A 17,648-nucleotide genomic window follows, 5' to 3' on the forward strand; every position below is an offset into this window, starting at 1 on the left:
AACCATACCCATTTTTTTAACCTAAATTTTAATTTTAATGTTATATTGACTAAATAAACATGTTCGTATAATTTGGTAAGCTACGACATTAGGCCACCTAAGAACATTAAACACAACAAAGTTTAATTTATATAATTTGGTAAGATACGATATTATATTAGGTAAGTAGAGGCAACAAAACTAAAACGTTCGACCGAGTGCGTCAACAAAATACATTTTGAATTACTTTACTCGTTTATTTCTCCCAAGTTACTAGTTTGCTCGCAAGAAAAGTTTACATTGATGAATATAAAAATAATTTCTTATGTCACACCGACACACATAACTTATAACTTATAGGTATAAGATAGCTCAACAATTAAATTTTTTTGCTCTATATATTATATTAATAACTAAAATCTCGTAAAATCAAATATCAAATATTTACACGTCATCACTAACGTTACATATTATTATTATTTTTTTTAAAAGTAGGGTAGGGTTGGATTGTAAATTTATTTTCGAGTTATCCGATAAAAAAAAATGTTAAATCGAAAACTGAACTAAATTTTCGGTTTTCAAAAATTCAACTCAACCCTAAACCAAAAAGGAATTTAACGGGTTAATAGTGTAGACCGGTTAGATCGTTCCCAATTTCAAAACTTAATTAATAGAAATATATATTTATTTTTTGGGTTTTGAAACAATAAATAATATGTAGGAGAACAAAAACACGGTGTGGAAACCTTCTTATAACAGACACGTTTTAAAGCCTCGAGGGAAACCCGAAAGAGAAAACTCAAAGATGACAATATCTGCTAGCGGTGGACCTGGGCCGTTAATTGCAATAAATTTTGAAAAAAGGAAAATAAAATACAAATTTTTATCTTCCAATATTATCAAAGTATTATTTTATTATTTTCTTTCACCAATATCCAACTATATTCCCAATTGACAGCTAATCTAATATTTTATCCATATAAGACTTCTTTTAAAAATATTATTTATAACGTACCAATGTTAAATACATCCAGGTTTAGACTTGAAAAATACAGTAAAAAGAGCATTTGTGCTTTCTTTAGTTCATGACTAAGTTTGTTTGCAATTTTATGTAGTTTAGGTTGCACGTAGAATCATTCAAGCTAGACACGATCGATCTTGCTTGTAGAGTGATTCGAATCTCAAACGAATATTCTTGCCTTGAGATATTCGATCAACAAGGTAATCTGAATCTTACTCCCCGGGTAGTATTCTGTATCTTATTAGTCACATAGGATGCAGGAGAATGTCGGAGCCATCAAATTTTGAATCCAAATTTCGAATCCTGATCGAAATCTTGAGCATAAAACGTTACACGTGAATTATACCTTTCAAATTATTTGGTGAAATGTCGTTATAAGACAAACGTATAAACAAATGAAAACTATGGTTTGTGGTGGTGATAAACCCACCAAATCTTCTACAACATTCACATAATTATTCACTTAATATTTTTCGAACAAACGCTAATTTGATCTTGATTTTTATAAAGTAAAAATGGACTACACTGTATCGGTATGAACTCCAATTTTAAGCACGTTCGTTCCCGTATTATGATTCTACGTATAGATCATTTTTGGCTAATACAAGGTCATTAATCATCCAATCGTGCGTTTTTTTTATTATTATCATCTACCTGCTATGCTAGATCGAGCTGATCAATACGTGTATTATTGTGTACCATATCACTTCATCGTAATTTATGGTTCAAAACATAATCGTAACTATATTTAAGAGAGTAAACGCATTAAACGAGACGAGGATGAATGTGATTAATATATCTTTCAACAATGTATTAAAAAGGAAAAAAAGAAATTTGGTTGGTTGCTTGGTTTGGTATTGATTGAACCTGCCCAGTCCTTTAATTGTGTTATGGGCTATTGGTGTAGGTGGTTGAATTCAATGGTTATGTTCACACTTTATATCGGTTTGGGATACGTCCTCACTAATATTTGCGTTACTCAACCCGATATTCTCCCTTCCGCTTCGTCTACTACTGTTCGCGCGGGTGCTTCCCTCTAAGGCGGAACGCTCCCCTACCGATGCATTTTTACATCCCACAGCTTCGGCAGATCGCTTAGCCCTGTTTATCTTCGGCGCAAGAGCACTCGATCAGTGAGCTATCACGCACTCTTTCAAGGGTGGCTGTTTCTAGTTAAACCTCCTGGGTGTCTTTGCACCCCTACCTCCTTTATCACCGAGCGATCATTTAGGGGCCTTAACTGGTGATTCGGGCTGTTTCCCTCTTGACGATGAAGCTTATCTCCCATCGTCTCATTGGCCGACTTTGACCTCTTTTATTTTGAGATGAACATTTTTNTTAAATTATTTTTTAAAATAAATATTATTCGTCATTTTAGCATATTTTGTTGACATAGATAATAACGCTAAATTCTTTTAAGTATTTCTTAATCATTATATTCTCGAGACTCATTTACCTCTTATTTGATCGAACGTTAAATTTTTTATTATTTTCTTTTCTTTTCTTTCTAAAATTATAATTTTAGTCTATCAACTATTAAAAAATATTATTTTTTTTGCATCGATATTTTCACATGTCTATAAATTTAATATCGATATTGACATTAATAAATGTAAAATCAATATTTATTTTCAATTATAAAAAGAAAACTCAAAAAAACTCAAATGTTTATTATCAATTTATTTATCTTATAGTTTAATATCAACCTTTAAAATTAAATAAAAATGTTATTAATTTTTACCATAAACTTTTAATTTCATGGTCAAATAATAAGAATCGAAATATTTATATTACCTTCACTTTAAAAACATAAAAAATTAATTAGATTTTAAAAAAAGATTTTTACTAAAATTTGTGTTAATTATTTATTAACTTAGTATATTTTAAATTAAGTAAATATGAAGCTAATAATATATATATATATATATATATAAATATGGATGTATACATTGTATATATATGTGTATATATATATACATATATATTGTTGTAAGGGCATAAATAACATATGAAACTAAAATAAGATTTTAAATGCAATGCCCAATTTTATATTTAGTTTGCTGACTCATCATTTAATGTTCAGACACTCAACTGTTTTTTTTTAGTTCAACCATCAATGACGTGGCAGTTATTTATTATTATTTTATTTATTTTAATTATTTTTTAATTATCAAACTGAGTTTTTAATTTTTAGTTGAAGCCTACTGCTATTAGATATTATCTGTTTTGACTTGTTTTATGTGATCGTTAGTCTCACGATTTTTAAACGCGTCTACTAAAAGTGGTTTTCATACTCTGTTGTAATAAAATGTTTTGTTCGAGTGATTTGAGATCTCACATAATTTACTCTCGTGGGGTCTAGCGTTTTCGGTGGCGCAGACTCCGATGTTTGGGTTTGATATCATTTGTAACAACTCCGGCTAATTGTTTGCTTTTACATTTTTGGATTGATACCCACGTTTACATTTTTTGATATCGACCCTTTTTAATTATATAAAAAAAATTAATAGCATGTGCCTAAAATCATCANTACGTTCGTTCCTGTATTATGATTCTACGTATAGATCGTTTTTAGCTAATACAAGGTCATTAATCATCCAATCGTGCGTTTTTTTTTATTATTATCATCTACCTGTTATGCTAGATCGAGCTGATCAATACGTGTATTATTGTGTACCATATCACTTCATCATAATTTATGGTTCAAAACATAATCGTAAAGAGTAAACGCATTAAACGAGACGAAGATGAATGTGATTAATATATCTTTGAACAATGTATTAAAAAGGAAAAAAAGAAATTTGGTTGGTTGCTNATATATATGTGTATATATATATACATATATATTGTTGTAAGGGCATAAATAACATATGAAACTAAAATAAGATTTTAAATGCAATGCCCAATTTTATATTTAGTTTGCTGACTCATCATTTAAGGTTCAGACACTCAACTGTTTTTTTTGAGTTCAACCATCAATGATGTGGCAGTTATTTATTATTATTTTATTTTATTTTTTAATTATCAAACTGAGTATTTAATTTTTAGTAGAAGCGTGCAACTATTATCTGTTTTAACGTGTTATATGTTATGGTTAGTCTCACGATTTTTAAACGCGTCTACTAAGGAGTGGTTTTCATACTCAATTGTAATAAAATGTTTTGTTCCTTCTCTGAGTCATTTGAGATCTCACATAATTTACTCTCGTGGGGTCCAGCGTCTTCGGTGGCGCAGACTTCGATGTTTGGGTTTGATATCATTTGTAATAACTCCCGCTAATTGTTTGCTTTTACATTTTTGGATTGATACCCACGTTTACATTTTTTGATATCGACCCTTTATAATTATATAAAAAAAATTAATAGCATGTGCCTAAAATCATCACACCTTCTATATATACCAATGCAATAGGGTTTAAACTATTGTGTCCATTTATATTCATAATCTCTCTCTGCCCCTCTCTCTGCCTGCCTCTCTCTGTCTCTCTGCCTCTCTCTCCGCCTCTCTCTGTCTCTCTGCCTCTCTCTGTCTCTCTCTCTCTCTCTCCCCGCCTCTCTCTGCATCTCTCTGTCTCTCTCTGCCCCTCTCTCTGTCTGCCTCTCTCTGTCTCTCTGCCTCTCTCTCTGTCTGCCTCTCTCTGTCTCTCTGCCTCTCTCTCCGCCTCTCTCTGTCTCTCTGCCTCTCTCTGCCTCTCTGCCTCTCTGCCTCTCTGCCTCTCTCTCTCTCTCTCTCTCTCTCTCTCTCTCCGCCTCTCTCTGCATCTCTCTGTCTCTCTCCGCCTCTCTCTGCCTCTCTCTGTCTCTGTCTCTCTCCGCCTCTCTCTCTGCCTCTCTCTGTCTCTCTCTGCCTCTCTCTCCGCCTCTCTCTCTGTCTCTCTGCCACTCTCTCTAATGGAGTTTCTTGAGAATAAGACCGTTTTGATCACTGGAGCCACTGGTTTTCTAGCAAAAAGTAAGTATTACAGACCCAATATCCAATTAATTTTCTGTGAGAGGCTAAGAATTGTTCATAAAAAACCCATTTGAATGCAGTTTTAATCGAGAAAATTCTTCGGATTCAACCAAATGTGAAGAAACTCTACCTGTTATTAAGAGCAGCTGATGAAACTGAAGCTAAAAAACGTTTCTATAATGAGGTATAGATCCTAACAGGGACAGTTTTTGCATGTTTTTTTTGTTGTTGAACACGACAAACCATTGATTTTGCAGGTGATTGAGAAGGATTTGTTCCAAGTTTTGAGGAAGAAATGGGGTGCAAATCTAAATACCTTAATTTCCGAGAAGATTTGTTTGGTGCCGGGAGAGATCTCGCTCTCGCAAATGGGATTGAAAGATTCCATTTGGGTCGACGAGATGAAGAATCAAGTGGAAATAGTTATAAATTTAGCTGCAACTACTCATTTCGATGAAAGGTATGAACCCGTGTTGTGTCATAAATGGTTTCAATGTCTCGAACAACGTTGTTGTATGTTTGTGTTTGATAGGTACGATGTAGCACTTGACACCAATACGATTGGAGTTGAACATGTCGTAAGGTTTGCAAAGGAATGTCGTAATTTGAAGCTTCTTGTTCATGTATCTACTGGTTAGTATCTCGAACGATTTTTAGTTTCGACATTTATTTTAGATATTCAATAATGGAAGAAAATTTGTGGTTTTTAAGCTTATGTTTCGGGAGAAAGGGACGGAGTCATCTTGGAAAGTTCATATAAAATGGGTGAGTCTCTTAATGGCGTCAAAGGGCTCGACATTGAAGAAGAACAAGCCATTGTAGCGGACAAATTAAAACAGCTTAAAGAGAACGGCGCTACAGAAGAGTTCGTAACTCAAACTATGAAAGACTTAGGCCTTGAAAGGTAACATTCGTTATAAGGGTGTGAAAATCTCTATCTAACGGACGTATTTTAAAATTTTTGAGGGGAAGCTAACATATTGCTAGTGATGGACTCGGGCCGTTACACTGTAATAACTAGTTTTTTGTTTTGTTTTATTTACGATCAGGGCAAATCTATATGGATGGCCGAACACATACGTATTCACAAAGGCAATGGGTGAAATGACGATTGGTGACCTAAAAAACGATCTACCTCTGATCATCATTCGACCAACAATAGTTACGAGTACTTACAAAGAACCGTTTCCGGGTTGGGTCGAGGGAGTTAGGTACACGTTTTTAAAATACGTCTTAAATTGTAGTAGGTGGGGAGCATTAAAACAACCACAATATTGCCATATTTTGATAGGACCATTGATAGCATTATTGTTGGATATGCCAAAGGGAAGCTAACATGCTTTGCTGCTGGTACCAATTCAAGCCTTGATTTGGTAAGATGAGTATGCTCTTACATTTTTTCTAATACCCATTTGAATGCAAGGCACGAGATTGATCGAGTTTAGAAAAATGCAGATTCCGGCCGATATAGTGGTAAACACAATGATCATGGCGATGGCAGCTCATGAAGACCAGCCGTCTGATCAAACGATCTATCACGTGGGTTCTTCAGCGAGAAATTCCATGACGCATATTGATCTTCAACGTTTTAGTTATCAATATTTCACTCAGAAACCGTTGATCGACAAAAATGGAAAAGCCATTAAACTCGGAAAAGTTACCCTCTTCAACAGTATGGCTAAGTTTCATAGATACCTAGCCATTCGCTACTTAATTTTTCTCAAGGTACGTTCTTACCAATACAAACTCCATAAGATGGAAAATATAATCTCAATCCTCGGCCACATGGAGCTCACGGGTAAAAACTTCTCTGTGAGATCCTACATCGATTAGAGAGGGGAACGAAACATTTCTTATAAGGGTGTGGAAACCTCTCTATAGCAGACACATTTTAAAACTGTGAGTCTGACGACTATTTGAACAGGCCAAAACAGACAATATTTATTAGCAGTGGACTTAATTATGTAGGGACTCGAATTTGCAAACATAGCATTTTGCCATTCTTTTCAAGACAAATACGTCGATATGAGGAGGAAGTTCAATTTGGTGATGCGTCTCTTCGAACTTTATCGCCCCTATCTCTTCTTCAATGCTATGTAAGTATATGTTTCCGCGTTTAAATAATATTAAATTTTAGAGGTCAAATGAAAATATATGAACGTATAAGGATGAAAATGTAACAATGTGAAAGATTAATGCTTGTTTGTTTTCGTATGTACAGATTTGATGATACGAACACAGAGAGATTAAGGAATGATATACGAAACAAAGATACAAACGAAGCATTTGTTATGGATCCTAAAGATATCAACTGGGAAGATTACTTTATGAACATTCACTTTCCGGGACTTGTTAAACATGTTATCAGATAATCGTAATTTTATCTGGAAAAATAAAATTACTTATTTTTATCGATCAATTACTCTCTACAAATTTTTAAAAATTAAATTATGTTTATTATAAAGTGTGTGGGGAATAAAATATTGTATGGAAACGAAAATTTTATGAACGTGAAATGAAATAAATCTATTAGTCGTTTTAATTATTCCATTCTCATTATTGTAATGATTTATACAAAAAAGAAAAAGAAAATTTTATGACTCGTGATCGTACACAAAAATTTGTGTCCTACCAAATGACATGACTCGTGATCGTACATTTGAAGGTCGTCACCTTATTTATTTGCACGTGGGTAATAACCTACTGTCTTTTTTAAGAGAAAGCTCAGAGTGGACAATATGTGGTGAGATGGGCTGTTACAAACGGTTTTAGAGTCAGTCACTAGATGGTGCAAGACAATGGTCGAAGTAGGACTAGATCCTCTTATGCATTGTACAACTCTGAGGGTGACAAATATATATAATGGACAAAAGTGAACAATATCTGCTAGCGGTAAGTTTGGACTGTAATAAATGGTATCAGAGTAAGACACCGAGTGGTGTGCCAGCAAAGACGCTGAGCCCCAAGAGGGGTGGATTGTGAGATCCTACGTCGGTTGGAGAAGGGAACAAAACATTCCTTATAAGGGTGTAGAAACCTCTCTTTAGTAGACACGTTTTAAAATCGTACTAACTTCTAAAACGGACAATATTTGCTAAATGAGGTTTGACGGTTGCATAAACCTAACAAACAATTGTTTTAACTTTGTGAAATTGTTTTAACTTTGTGATATTGTTTTGTATCTATCTCTTTGATCGATAATAAATTTAAAAGCACATTTATAAGGAGTGTTTCATTCATTTCTCCAAACGGATGTGAGATCTCACAATCCATCTCTCATTGGGGACCTAGCGTCCTCGTTGGCACACTGTCCAGTGTCTAGTTCTGATATCATTTGTAACCGTCCAAGCCCACCACTAGCAGATATTGTCTGCTTTGGCCCGTTACGTATCGCAATCAAGCTCACGGTTTTAAAACACGTCTACTAGGGATAAATTTTCACACCCTTACAAGGGATGTTTCGTTCCCTTCTCCAACCGACGCGAGATCTCACAACAACTCTTTCAAGCTTCTTCAGTAGAACTCGAAACAAACTCCATCCTCCCGGTGCATAATGTCTAATAAGGCTAAATAACAGATCAAAGAAGATTTCTCACACATCCACCTTCTTCATTGAGAAAAAGCATCACCATTCACGAATTGCTTGGTGAATATTTTTCAGCTAAATATGAGTCAAAATAAGACAAGAATCTCTATACAATTTAATTTCATTTCAGAATTCCATAATAGTGACGAACTGCTTGGTCCATAATCAATATCATCAAGGTAAAAAAAAAGATAATTTATCATACCCTTTTGTAGTTTTGCAGGGAGGGGGTATTTAATGAAGGTCCAGCAAAGGAATCATTAAGTAGGCCACCCATTACAGTTCCATACCTGCATTAAGAATCATGCTTTAAATAAACATTGCAATTTGGGTAGAAAAATCAAATAAAAGCTATAGATCATATGAAAACGCGAACAGTAATTACGTTATGAATAGGGATAATTGGTAAAATGAAATTGAGGGGAGACAGATTGATACGTTATAAGTTCGACTCCTGTGATCTTACCTCTGCTACCCTTTCTTGAGGCCTCATATCAACAATAGAGTGTTGAACCTGGTAAAGTTTCATCAAAGATATGCGTCAATTCAGAAAAGCAATGAACAGTGAAAGAAATGCACTGACATTTATCTCGTTAATCACAACACGGATATATTTTCCAAAATAGTTTGTAACTTTGTTAGGAACTGCGGACCTTCACAATGGTATGATATTATCTACTTTGAGCATAAACTCATGAATCCTCTCATCCCCTTAATTAGCTTAATTAGCCAATGGGGGACTCCTCTCAACAATCCTCAACAATCCTCCTGTAACGGCCCAGATCCACCGCTAGCAGATATTGTCCTCTTTGGGCTTTCCCTTTCGGGCTTCCCCTCAAGGCTTTAAAACGCGTCTGCTAGGGGAAGGTTTCCACACCCTTATAAAGGGTGATTTGTTCTCCTCCCCAACCAATGTGGGACATCACAATCCACCCCCCTTCGGGGCCCAGCGTCCTCGCTGGCACTCGTTCCTTTATCCAATTGATGTGGGACCGCCCCCAAATCCACCCCCCTTTGGGGCCCAGCGTCCTTACTGGCACACCGCCTCGTGTCTACCCCCCTTCGGGGAACAGCGAGAAGGCCGGCACATCGTCCGGTGACTGGCTCTGATACCATTTGTAACGACCCAGATCCACCGCTAGCAGATATTGTCCTCTTTGGGCTTTCCCTTTCGGGCTTCCCCTCAAGGCTTTAAAACGCGTCTGCTAGGGGAAGGTTTCCACACCCTTATAAATGGTGTTTTGTTCTCCTCCCCAACCAATGTGAGACATCACAATCCACCCCCCTTCGGGGCCAAGCGTCCTCGCTGGCACTCGTTCCTTTATCCAATCGATGTGGGACCGCCCCCAAATCCACCCCCCTTTGGGGCCCAGCGTCCTTACTGGCACACCGCCTCGTGTCTACCCCCCTTCGGGGAACAGCGAGAAGGCTGGCACATCGTCCGGTGTCTGGCTCTGATACCATTTGTAACGACCCAGATCCACCGCTAGCAGATATTGTCCTCTTTGGGCTTTCCCTTTCGGGCTTCCCCTCAAGGCTTTAAAACGCGTCTGCTAGGGGAAGGTTTCCACACCCTTATAAATGGTGTTTTGTTCTCCTCCCCAACCAATGTGGGACATCACAATCCACCCCCCTTCGGGGCCCAGCGTCCTCGCTGGCACTCGTTCCTTTATCCAATTGATGTGGGACCGCCCCCAAATCCACCCCCCTTTGGGGCCCAGCGTCCTTACTGGCACACCGCCTCGTGTCTACCCTCCTTCAGAGAACAGCGAGAAGGCTGACACATCGTCCGGTGACTGGCTCTGATACCATTTGTAACGGCCCAGATCCACCGCTAGCAGATATTGTCCTCTTTGGGCTTTCCCTTTCGGGCTTCCCCTCAAGGCTTTAAAACGCGTCTGCTAGGGAAAGGTTTCCACACCCTTATAAAGGGTGATTTGTTCTCCTCCCCAACCAATGTGGGACATCACACCTCCCCTCGAACAAACTATATCATAAAGCCTCCCCTGAGGTCTATAGAGCCCTCGAACAACCTCTCCTTAATCGAGACTTGATTTCTTCTCTGGAGTCTTTGAACAAACTACACCTTTTGTTCGACAGTTGAGTCATTTTTTACTACACCTTCGAGGCTCAAACTTCTTTTGTTCGACACTTGAGGATTTTATTGATATGGTTAAGTTAAGGGCATGACTTTGATACCATATTAGGAACCACAAGCCTTCACAATGATATGATATTGTCCACTTTGAGAATAAGCTCTCGTAGCTTTGCAACTGAGATAGTGTTTCTTACTAATAATCCCATGATCATCCCCTTAATTAGCCAATATGAGACTTCTTCCAACAATCCTCTCGTCCCCTTGATTAGTCAATATGGGACTACTCTCAACAATCCTCAACCACCTTACCGTGTCACAATTTGTCAAAACAACCGCCTTGATTTTACCTATACACCACTTGCTGAAGTAATCTATATATATATAAATAAAAGGTGATCAGACAACTAATAAACGAAGAGCTCAAATAAATAAGACTTACCCTCTTTCTTTCAAATCAGTGAGATGCTTGAGAGCATCTAGATAGCCAGGGTATACACTTGAAGTTTTAAGGAGGTTCCTAAGGAAACATAGACGATTCACCATGCATCTTTTCCTAAAAAAATGACAGGAAGTAAACAGTGTTTACGTTACAACATCCAATATGTATGACAAGTAAAAAATGAAATGGAAGTCGGAACTGCTCCTTGATAACTGCCTAGATGAGTTCCATGGTCAAATTATAGATTCAATTCATTGATTCTCATTGATCCTTCAAGAACAATCCATGCCTTATAATTTTCAAAGTTCACTCCACAAATCTAAGATGGCAAGAGCAGCATTGAAGTACAGCCTTGCCTAATGCTTTCCCGTATGAACGAGAGAATCCATTGTGAAAAATGTGCATTATAGGTTCCATAAGAAAGAAAATATATTTCTACCACATCTTGAGGGTTCTAAGTGTACATCATCACAACCAAACTTAAGGAACAACTTCGAATTAGATGAGGTTATGACAGAGAACTGTTAATTGTTTTCCAGTAGAATTGAAGCATATCAAAAGAAGACACATCCATTCTCTTTCGTGAGACATTAATACTCACCCGGACATAGCTAATAGTCATCTTCACCGACGGTGGCACCCATTTTGTAAGCCTGCATATGCAATATTGAATATAAACAAGAATTTCCAATTTTCTATTCTGTAATCTCCCTTGCAAATGCACATGTTTCTTCAAATAAGCATGAATCTAAAAAAATATTGATTCAACTAGGTCATTTTAACTGTGTGAAGCTAAGTGAATCAAAGAAGAGGATGGCACTTAAGTTTATCCTTGATTTGCTTATTTTCGTAGTCCACGCACCAGAGGCTGATTTATCCTTATCTTCCACATTCTACTGAGGCATTTATCCTAAGGAATGAAAATACAAGCCGCCAAAAACAGAGCTCCTTCGGTACTACATCCACCAGGAAAGAGAGGACAAAATGGAATCAAACCAGGAATTTTCAAAAAAGTGTGACATGCACAGAGGCTAAGTGGCTACAATAAAGCTGTTTATGGATCGAAACGCACAGACAACGAAATGCACAAGGAAACAAATGCCAAAAGAAGACGATAACATTGACAGATAATTTTAATTTTAAATATATGTGGATTTTGGTTCGCTAACGCACTGCATTACGTACACTGGTCGGCCATGTCGAAGGTTGAAAGTCCGGCGTCGGCATATCGGAACATAGCCTCCACCCGATTGTCACAGTCGATTCTCCCCCTTCCTCCGCTGGACTGCCATATTCCGTTCAGCACTTGCCATTTGACACCGTAATACATTGGGTGGACCCTTCCAATGTCCGAGAGCACCTAACCGAGTTGTTAGCTCAAACAGCCGTGAAGGATTTGAAGGCGGCAAGATTATAGAAGCTCCGTTGATCGCTGCCATGGCCATTAGCTGTTGAGTACGAGAAGATTTGCGCCTGAGAGAAACTATCGAGTAGCTAACGATTTTTGCCGCATTTTCGGGTGAATGTTAACATTAATTCATAATGAAATTAATTCTAAATAAATATACACATAATTTTAAATTTTTGAAAATTTTAATTTTAAACCACAAAAACTATTTTATATATATATATATATATATATATTTTTTGAGAGGACTAAGATATGCTTAGACCCTTTATATCATAGATGACGTTATGCATATCTGTAACCGATAATTCAAGGCTAAAATAGTAATTTGAGTCATTATTTCGACGAGTACTTTTAAGTGGTTCATCAATCATCGGATTCTTCAAAATTGGAACCCGAAAATAATTAATCATATATTCAATTTAAAACGGCAAAACGTGACTCAATTTCATTTACTCGCTCATAATATTACAAATAGGAGCACTAATACCAAAAGAAAATAAAAACAAAGCTCATCTTAAACAAACAAACAAACAAACACAAACGATGAGATGTAACCAAACAGGCCCCATCTAAGTTTGCTTGCTCATAAGCCTCAAAATCCTCTGTTCCATCTGCAATAATCAAAAGCTTTAAGCCTTTTTTTTACCAGAAACATTCGCTAAACATTTCACAGATAATGAATTGATGTTATCAAACCTGAAGAACTGGCTGAAGCTTGTTTCGAGTATTGATGAACTCATGCTTCATCCAACAAAGAGATTGAGAGACACTGAAGAACAGAATTTATACAAAAGATTTGAATGAATGAATGAATGAATGAATCTCTGTGAAATTAAGAACATGGGGGAAGAAATTCATTGGACTAAAACTTTGATCTTTTTTACTCACAGTTTATGATCCTCTTTATCACAAGCTTGGATGAGATGTATAGATGCTAGCTTCATGTGGCGTGCACCAATGCTGAAATAGACACATACCCATTTTCTAAATGCTCAAGAAATATAAAGCCAAGAGATAAATAAAAATAAACACTCAGATTCACAAAGGCTGTATTAGAGTACAGATGAACAGCAGAAGAACATATAGATTGAAATATCCAAGTAAAGATGAATTACCGGGTGCTTTTCTCCTCTATTTTGTGGGCCATCATACTCAGCTTAGAGAAATTGACGTCCACAGAATCACTGCATGTTTGAATCTGTTAGCCCACAATGGAAAATGGTATGAAATGCATTGATGAAGTTCTACAAGAAAGTTTACATGAAGCAACTGAATTCAGATAATCTTGATTCAACATCGTTGAGATACACATTGATCAATTGAATAAAATCAGGCTCTTCAAGCTTTGTTCGAATCTGAGAAAACCTCTCATCAATGATCTTCTGCAAGACATGACACTGTTGAATTAATAACAAATATGTGTTTGTGTAAACGAAAAGGAAAGAACTGAGAAGCTGGTCACCTCATTGAGCAGAGACTGCACATAATCTTGGAGCAATCCCTTAAGAATGGGCAAAGCCATTTTTAGATTCAAAATGGAAGGAAAAAAGAACAAAAATACTTGAAAACAGGGTATGAAGATGATGCATAAGTGATTAATCGTACTACTTATTGAGTTCATGAGGGAAAAAAAGCAAAAATGGAGGGAGATGAGGACAATGTGAAGCAGGCTACAAAGCAGCAGTTAAGCATGATCCATCATCTATTTGACATCAACATTCTTCAAAATTTACAGTTCATGCCACTATGAATGAAAACTGAATCAAATAACTGATGTACAGGTAATGGATTATCATCATCAATCAAGTTATTGACAGGCACAGCATGTCATAGAAAGGAAAGAGAGAGAGAGAGAGAGAGAGAGAGCTGTAATAATTAGCAATGTCCTAAAATTATGAGAAACAAACACTAAATCAATGAACTACGTAAATAAGAACATGAACAAAGTTTTGGACTCACTTGCAAAAGCTGCATCAGACCGTTGGAAGTATTATGGGCTCCATTAAAAGAGTGCAATTTTTTCATGCTCCTTGGAAAATGTGGAAAATGTGGTTGTCTCTTAATAACAGTAGGATGTGAATTCGAATTTTTCATGCCTTTAGTAAACCCTCACTTTGAGGTGCTATTGTAACAGTTTTTGGCTACATCAAATGGTGCAAAACTATGAGCTACATTGTAGTTGTCTCCTCGATCCTATAATTTTTCATGCCCTAAACCTTATGAATCAACAATACATGGGAAGATTAAATTTGAGAGAGAGCAGTGTTTGGATTCAGAATTAGAACACAAATTGAAATGGAGTAGAATCGTAATTAAGGAATCCCTACAATTAAAATTCCCTCTCTGCTGTGAAAACTGGACAGAAACGAAAACAATGCGCAGCTTATCGAATTATGATTACACCTCCAAATCTGTTTCGTAACGCTAACCTTTCCTGAAACCCGCCCTCCATCGAGAATTGTTTTTGAGTGCATGATGTTCTTTTATTCTTTCTTGATAAAAATAATATTAATTCGATGCTCTTATCTGAAAGCAAGAAGATGTATTGGCTGTCATTAAGGTCGAAATTATGAATCACCGTAACAGAAATTCTGGAATGACATTGAGTTAAACAAGTTTACACCACACAACAATCATGATTAGCAATGGAAGAAACGACAGAAGAGAACAGAAAATAAATGAGACATAATCAATCTACCGCATTTTCGAGCGAGAAACACGAGAGAAGGAGAGGAATCTGTAAAATTCAAGCAAAGAGATACAGAGAAGAGTGCTCTCGAATCGAACATCGTGCAAGAAATCCATGGCGATTGCAAAGGCCAAGGCCAGAATTTACTCACCGGAGAAATTCCACAAGCATTTGCGCCATAACCTATCGCGAACAAGTTTCCAAGTCTTAATTTCGAGCATTTAGAATTATCAAGGTTCTTGTACAAACAAAATTCTTTTAATTTTTCATAGGGAGCCATGAATTAAATATTGTCACCTCATCATTTAATATAATAATAAGTTGCTTATAATAGGAAAAGAAAATGTCACTGTAATTATTCGAGTTCGCTTGCACGATCAATATTTTTGTCGTATGGTCTTGCACGATGTGAATTGTAATTATTCGAGTTCGCTTGCACGATGTGAACCCAACATTTTCGTCATATGGGCTTGCACACACGATAAAAATCCAACATTTTTGTCATATGGAAACTAACATAAAATACCCGTCGTATAGCGACATGAAACGTAAAAATCAANAAGCAAAAATGGAGGGAGATGAGGACAATGTGAAGCAGGCTACAAAGCAGCAGTTAAGCATGATCCATCATCTATTTGACATCAACATTCTTCAAAATTTACAGTTCATGCCACTATGAATGAAAACTGAATCAAATAACTGATGTACAGGTAATGGATTATCATCATCAATCAAGTTATTGACAGGCACAGCATGTCATAGAAAGGAAAGAGAGAGAGAGAGAGAGAGAGAGAGNAATAAAACGGACATATTTAGCAAGCACCGTTATGCTATCATTTTTTGCCCCTCGAAATAGAATAGAAATCAAATTCAAATTTCAAACATCTAAAATTCGATGCTTATAAAATAAGTAACGTCTTTTTAATAATTAACTATTGNGTCCTAAAATTATGAGAAACAAACACTAAATCAATGAACTACGTAAATAAGAACATGAACAAAGTTTTGGACTCACTTGCAAAAGCTGCATCAGACCGTTGGAAGTATTATGGGCTCCATTAAAAGAGTGCAATTTTTTCATGCTCCTTGGAAAATGTGGAAAATGTGGTTGTCTCTTAATAACAGTAGGATGTGAATTCGAATTTTTCATGCCTTTAGTAAACCCTCACTTTGAGGTGCTATTGTAACAGTTTTTGGCTACATCAAATGGTGCAAAACTATGAGCTACATTGTAGTTGTCTCCTCGATCCTATAATTTTTCATGCCCTAAACCTTATGAATCAACAATACATGGGAAGATTAAATTTGAGAGAGAGCAGTGTTTGGATTCAGAATTAGAACACAAATTGAAATGGAGTAGAATCGTAATTAAGGAATCCCTACAATTAAAATTCCCTCTCTGCTGTGAAAACTGGACAGAAACGAAAACAATGCGCAGCTTATCGAATTATGATTACACCTCCAAATCTGTTTCGTAACGCTAACCTTTCCTGAAACCCGCCCTCCATCGAGAATTGTTTTTGAGTGCATGATGTTCTTTTATTCTTTCTTGATAAAAATAATATTAATTCGATGCTCTTATCTGAAAGCAAGAAGATGTATTGGCTGTCATTAAGGTCGAAATTATGAATCACCGTAACAGAAATTCTGGAATGACATTGAGTTAAACAAGTTTACACCACACAACAATCATGATTAGCAATGGAAGAAACGACAGAAGAGAACAGAAAATAAATGAGACATAATCAATCTACCGCATTTTCGAGCGAGAAACACGAGAGAAGGAGAGGAATCTGTAAAATTCAAGCAAAGAGATACAGAGAAGAGTGCTCTCGAATCGAACATCGTGCAAGAAATCCATGGCGATTGCAAAGGCCAAGGCCAGAATTTACTCACCGGAGAAATTCCACAAGCATTTGCGCCATAACCTATCGCGAACAAGTTTCCAAGTCTTAATTTCGAGCATTTAGAATTATCAAGGTTCTTGTACAAACAAAATTCTTTTAATTTTTCATAGGGAGCCATGAATTAAATATTGTCACCTCATCATTTAATATAATAATAAGTTGCTTATAATAGGAAAAGAAAATGTCACTGTAATTATTCGAGTTCGCTTGCACGATCAATATTTTTGTCGTATGGTCTTGCACGATGTGAATTGTAATTATTCGAGTTCGCTTGCACGATGTGAACCCAACATTTTCGTCATATGGGCTTGCACACACGATAAAAATCCAACATTTTTGTCATATGGAAACTAACATAAAATACCCGTCGTATAGCGACATGAAACGTAAAAATCAATAAAACGGACATATTTAGCAAGCACCGTTATGCTATCATTTTTTGCCCCTCGAAATAGAATAGAAATCAAATTCAAATTTCAAACATCTAAAATTCGATGCTTATAAAATAAGTAACGTCTTTTTAATAATTAACTATTGAAGGATTTAAAATTAATGTAATTAATCAAA

General features: G+C 36.3%; 2 protein-coding genes and 1 long non-coding RNA gene across 15 annotated transcripts; 1 reads left to right on the forward strand and 2 right to left on the reverse strand.

The window, feature by feature from the left end:
- The first annotated feature begins 4,876 nt into the window (after positions 1-4,876).
- On the forward strand, positions 4,877-7,417 carry LOC111794867 (fatty acyl-CoA reductase 3-like). Its single transcript, XM_023677038.1, has 10 exons — positions 4,877-4,951; positions 5,032-5,135; positions 5,209-5,411; positions 5,484-5,584; positions 5,663-5,855; positions 6,001-6,162; positions 6,243-6,324; positions 6,407-6,676; positions 6,920-7,047; positions 7,173-7,417. The coding sequence occupies exons 1-10, from the start codon at positions 4,891-4,893 to the stop codon at positions 7,321-7,323; spliced, it is 1,455 nt and encodes a 484-aa protein (XP_023532806.1). The 5' UTR covers positions 4,877-4,890; the 3' UTR covers positions 7,324-7,417.
- Positions 7,418-11,086: 3,669 nt separating this feature from the next.
- LOC111796107 lies at positions 11,087-12,585 on the reverse strand. Its single transcript, XR_002815289.1, has 3 exons — positions 12,260-12,585; positions 11,676-11,727; positions 11,087-11,188 (listed from the first exon to the last, which is right to left on the reverse strand). It is a non-coding gene; the product is annotated as an uncharacterized LOC111796107 (long non-coding RNA).
- A 292-nt stretch (positions 12,586-12,877) lies between these two features.
- On the reverse strand, positions 12,878-17,202 carry LOC111796176 (histidine-containing phosphotransfer protein 5-like). 13 transcript variants are annotated; one of them, XM_023678914.1, is made up of 8 exons: positions 17,071-17,161; positions 16,660-16,756; positions 13,948-13,986; positions 13,746-13,867; positions 13,601-13,669; positions 13,374-13,445; positions 13,182-13,254; positions 12,878-13,096 (listed from the first exon to the last, which is right to left on the reverse strand). In XM_023678914.1, the coding sequence occupies exons 2-8, from the start codon at positions 16,702-16,704 to the stop codon at positions 13,055-13,057; spliced, it is 462 nt and encodes a 153-aa protein (XP_023534682.1). In that variant the 5' UTR covers positions 16,705-16,756; positions 17,071-17,161; the 3' UTR covers positions 12,878-13,054. The 13 variants fall into 13 exon arrangements, with proteins under 13 accessions (XP_023534682.1, XP_023534675.1, XP_023534681.1 ...); XM_023678907.1 differs by having other exon boundaries at positions 16,190-16,967; XM_023678913.1 differs by lacking the exon at positions 17,071-17,161 and adding an exon at positions 16,929-17,063.
- Positions 17,203-17,648: the final 446 nt, after the last annotated feature.

This window comes from Cucurbita pepo, chromosome LG05, assembly GCF_002806865.2.
Source record: "Cucurbita pepo subsp. pepo cultivar mu-cu-16 chromosome LG05, ASM280686v2, whole genome shotgun sequence".
Taxonomy (NCBI): domain Eukaryota; kingdom Viridiplantae; phylum Streptophyta; class Magnoliopsida; order Cucurbitales; family Cucurbitaceae; genus Cucurbita; species Cucurbita pepo.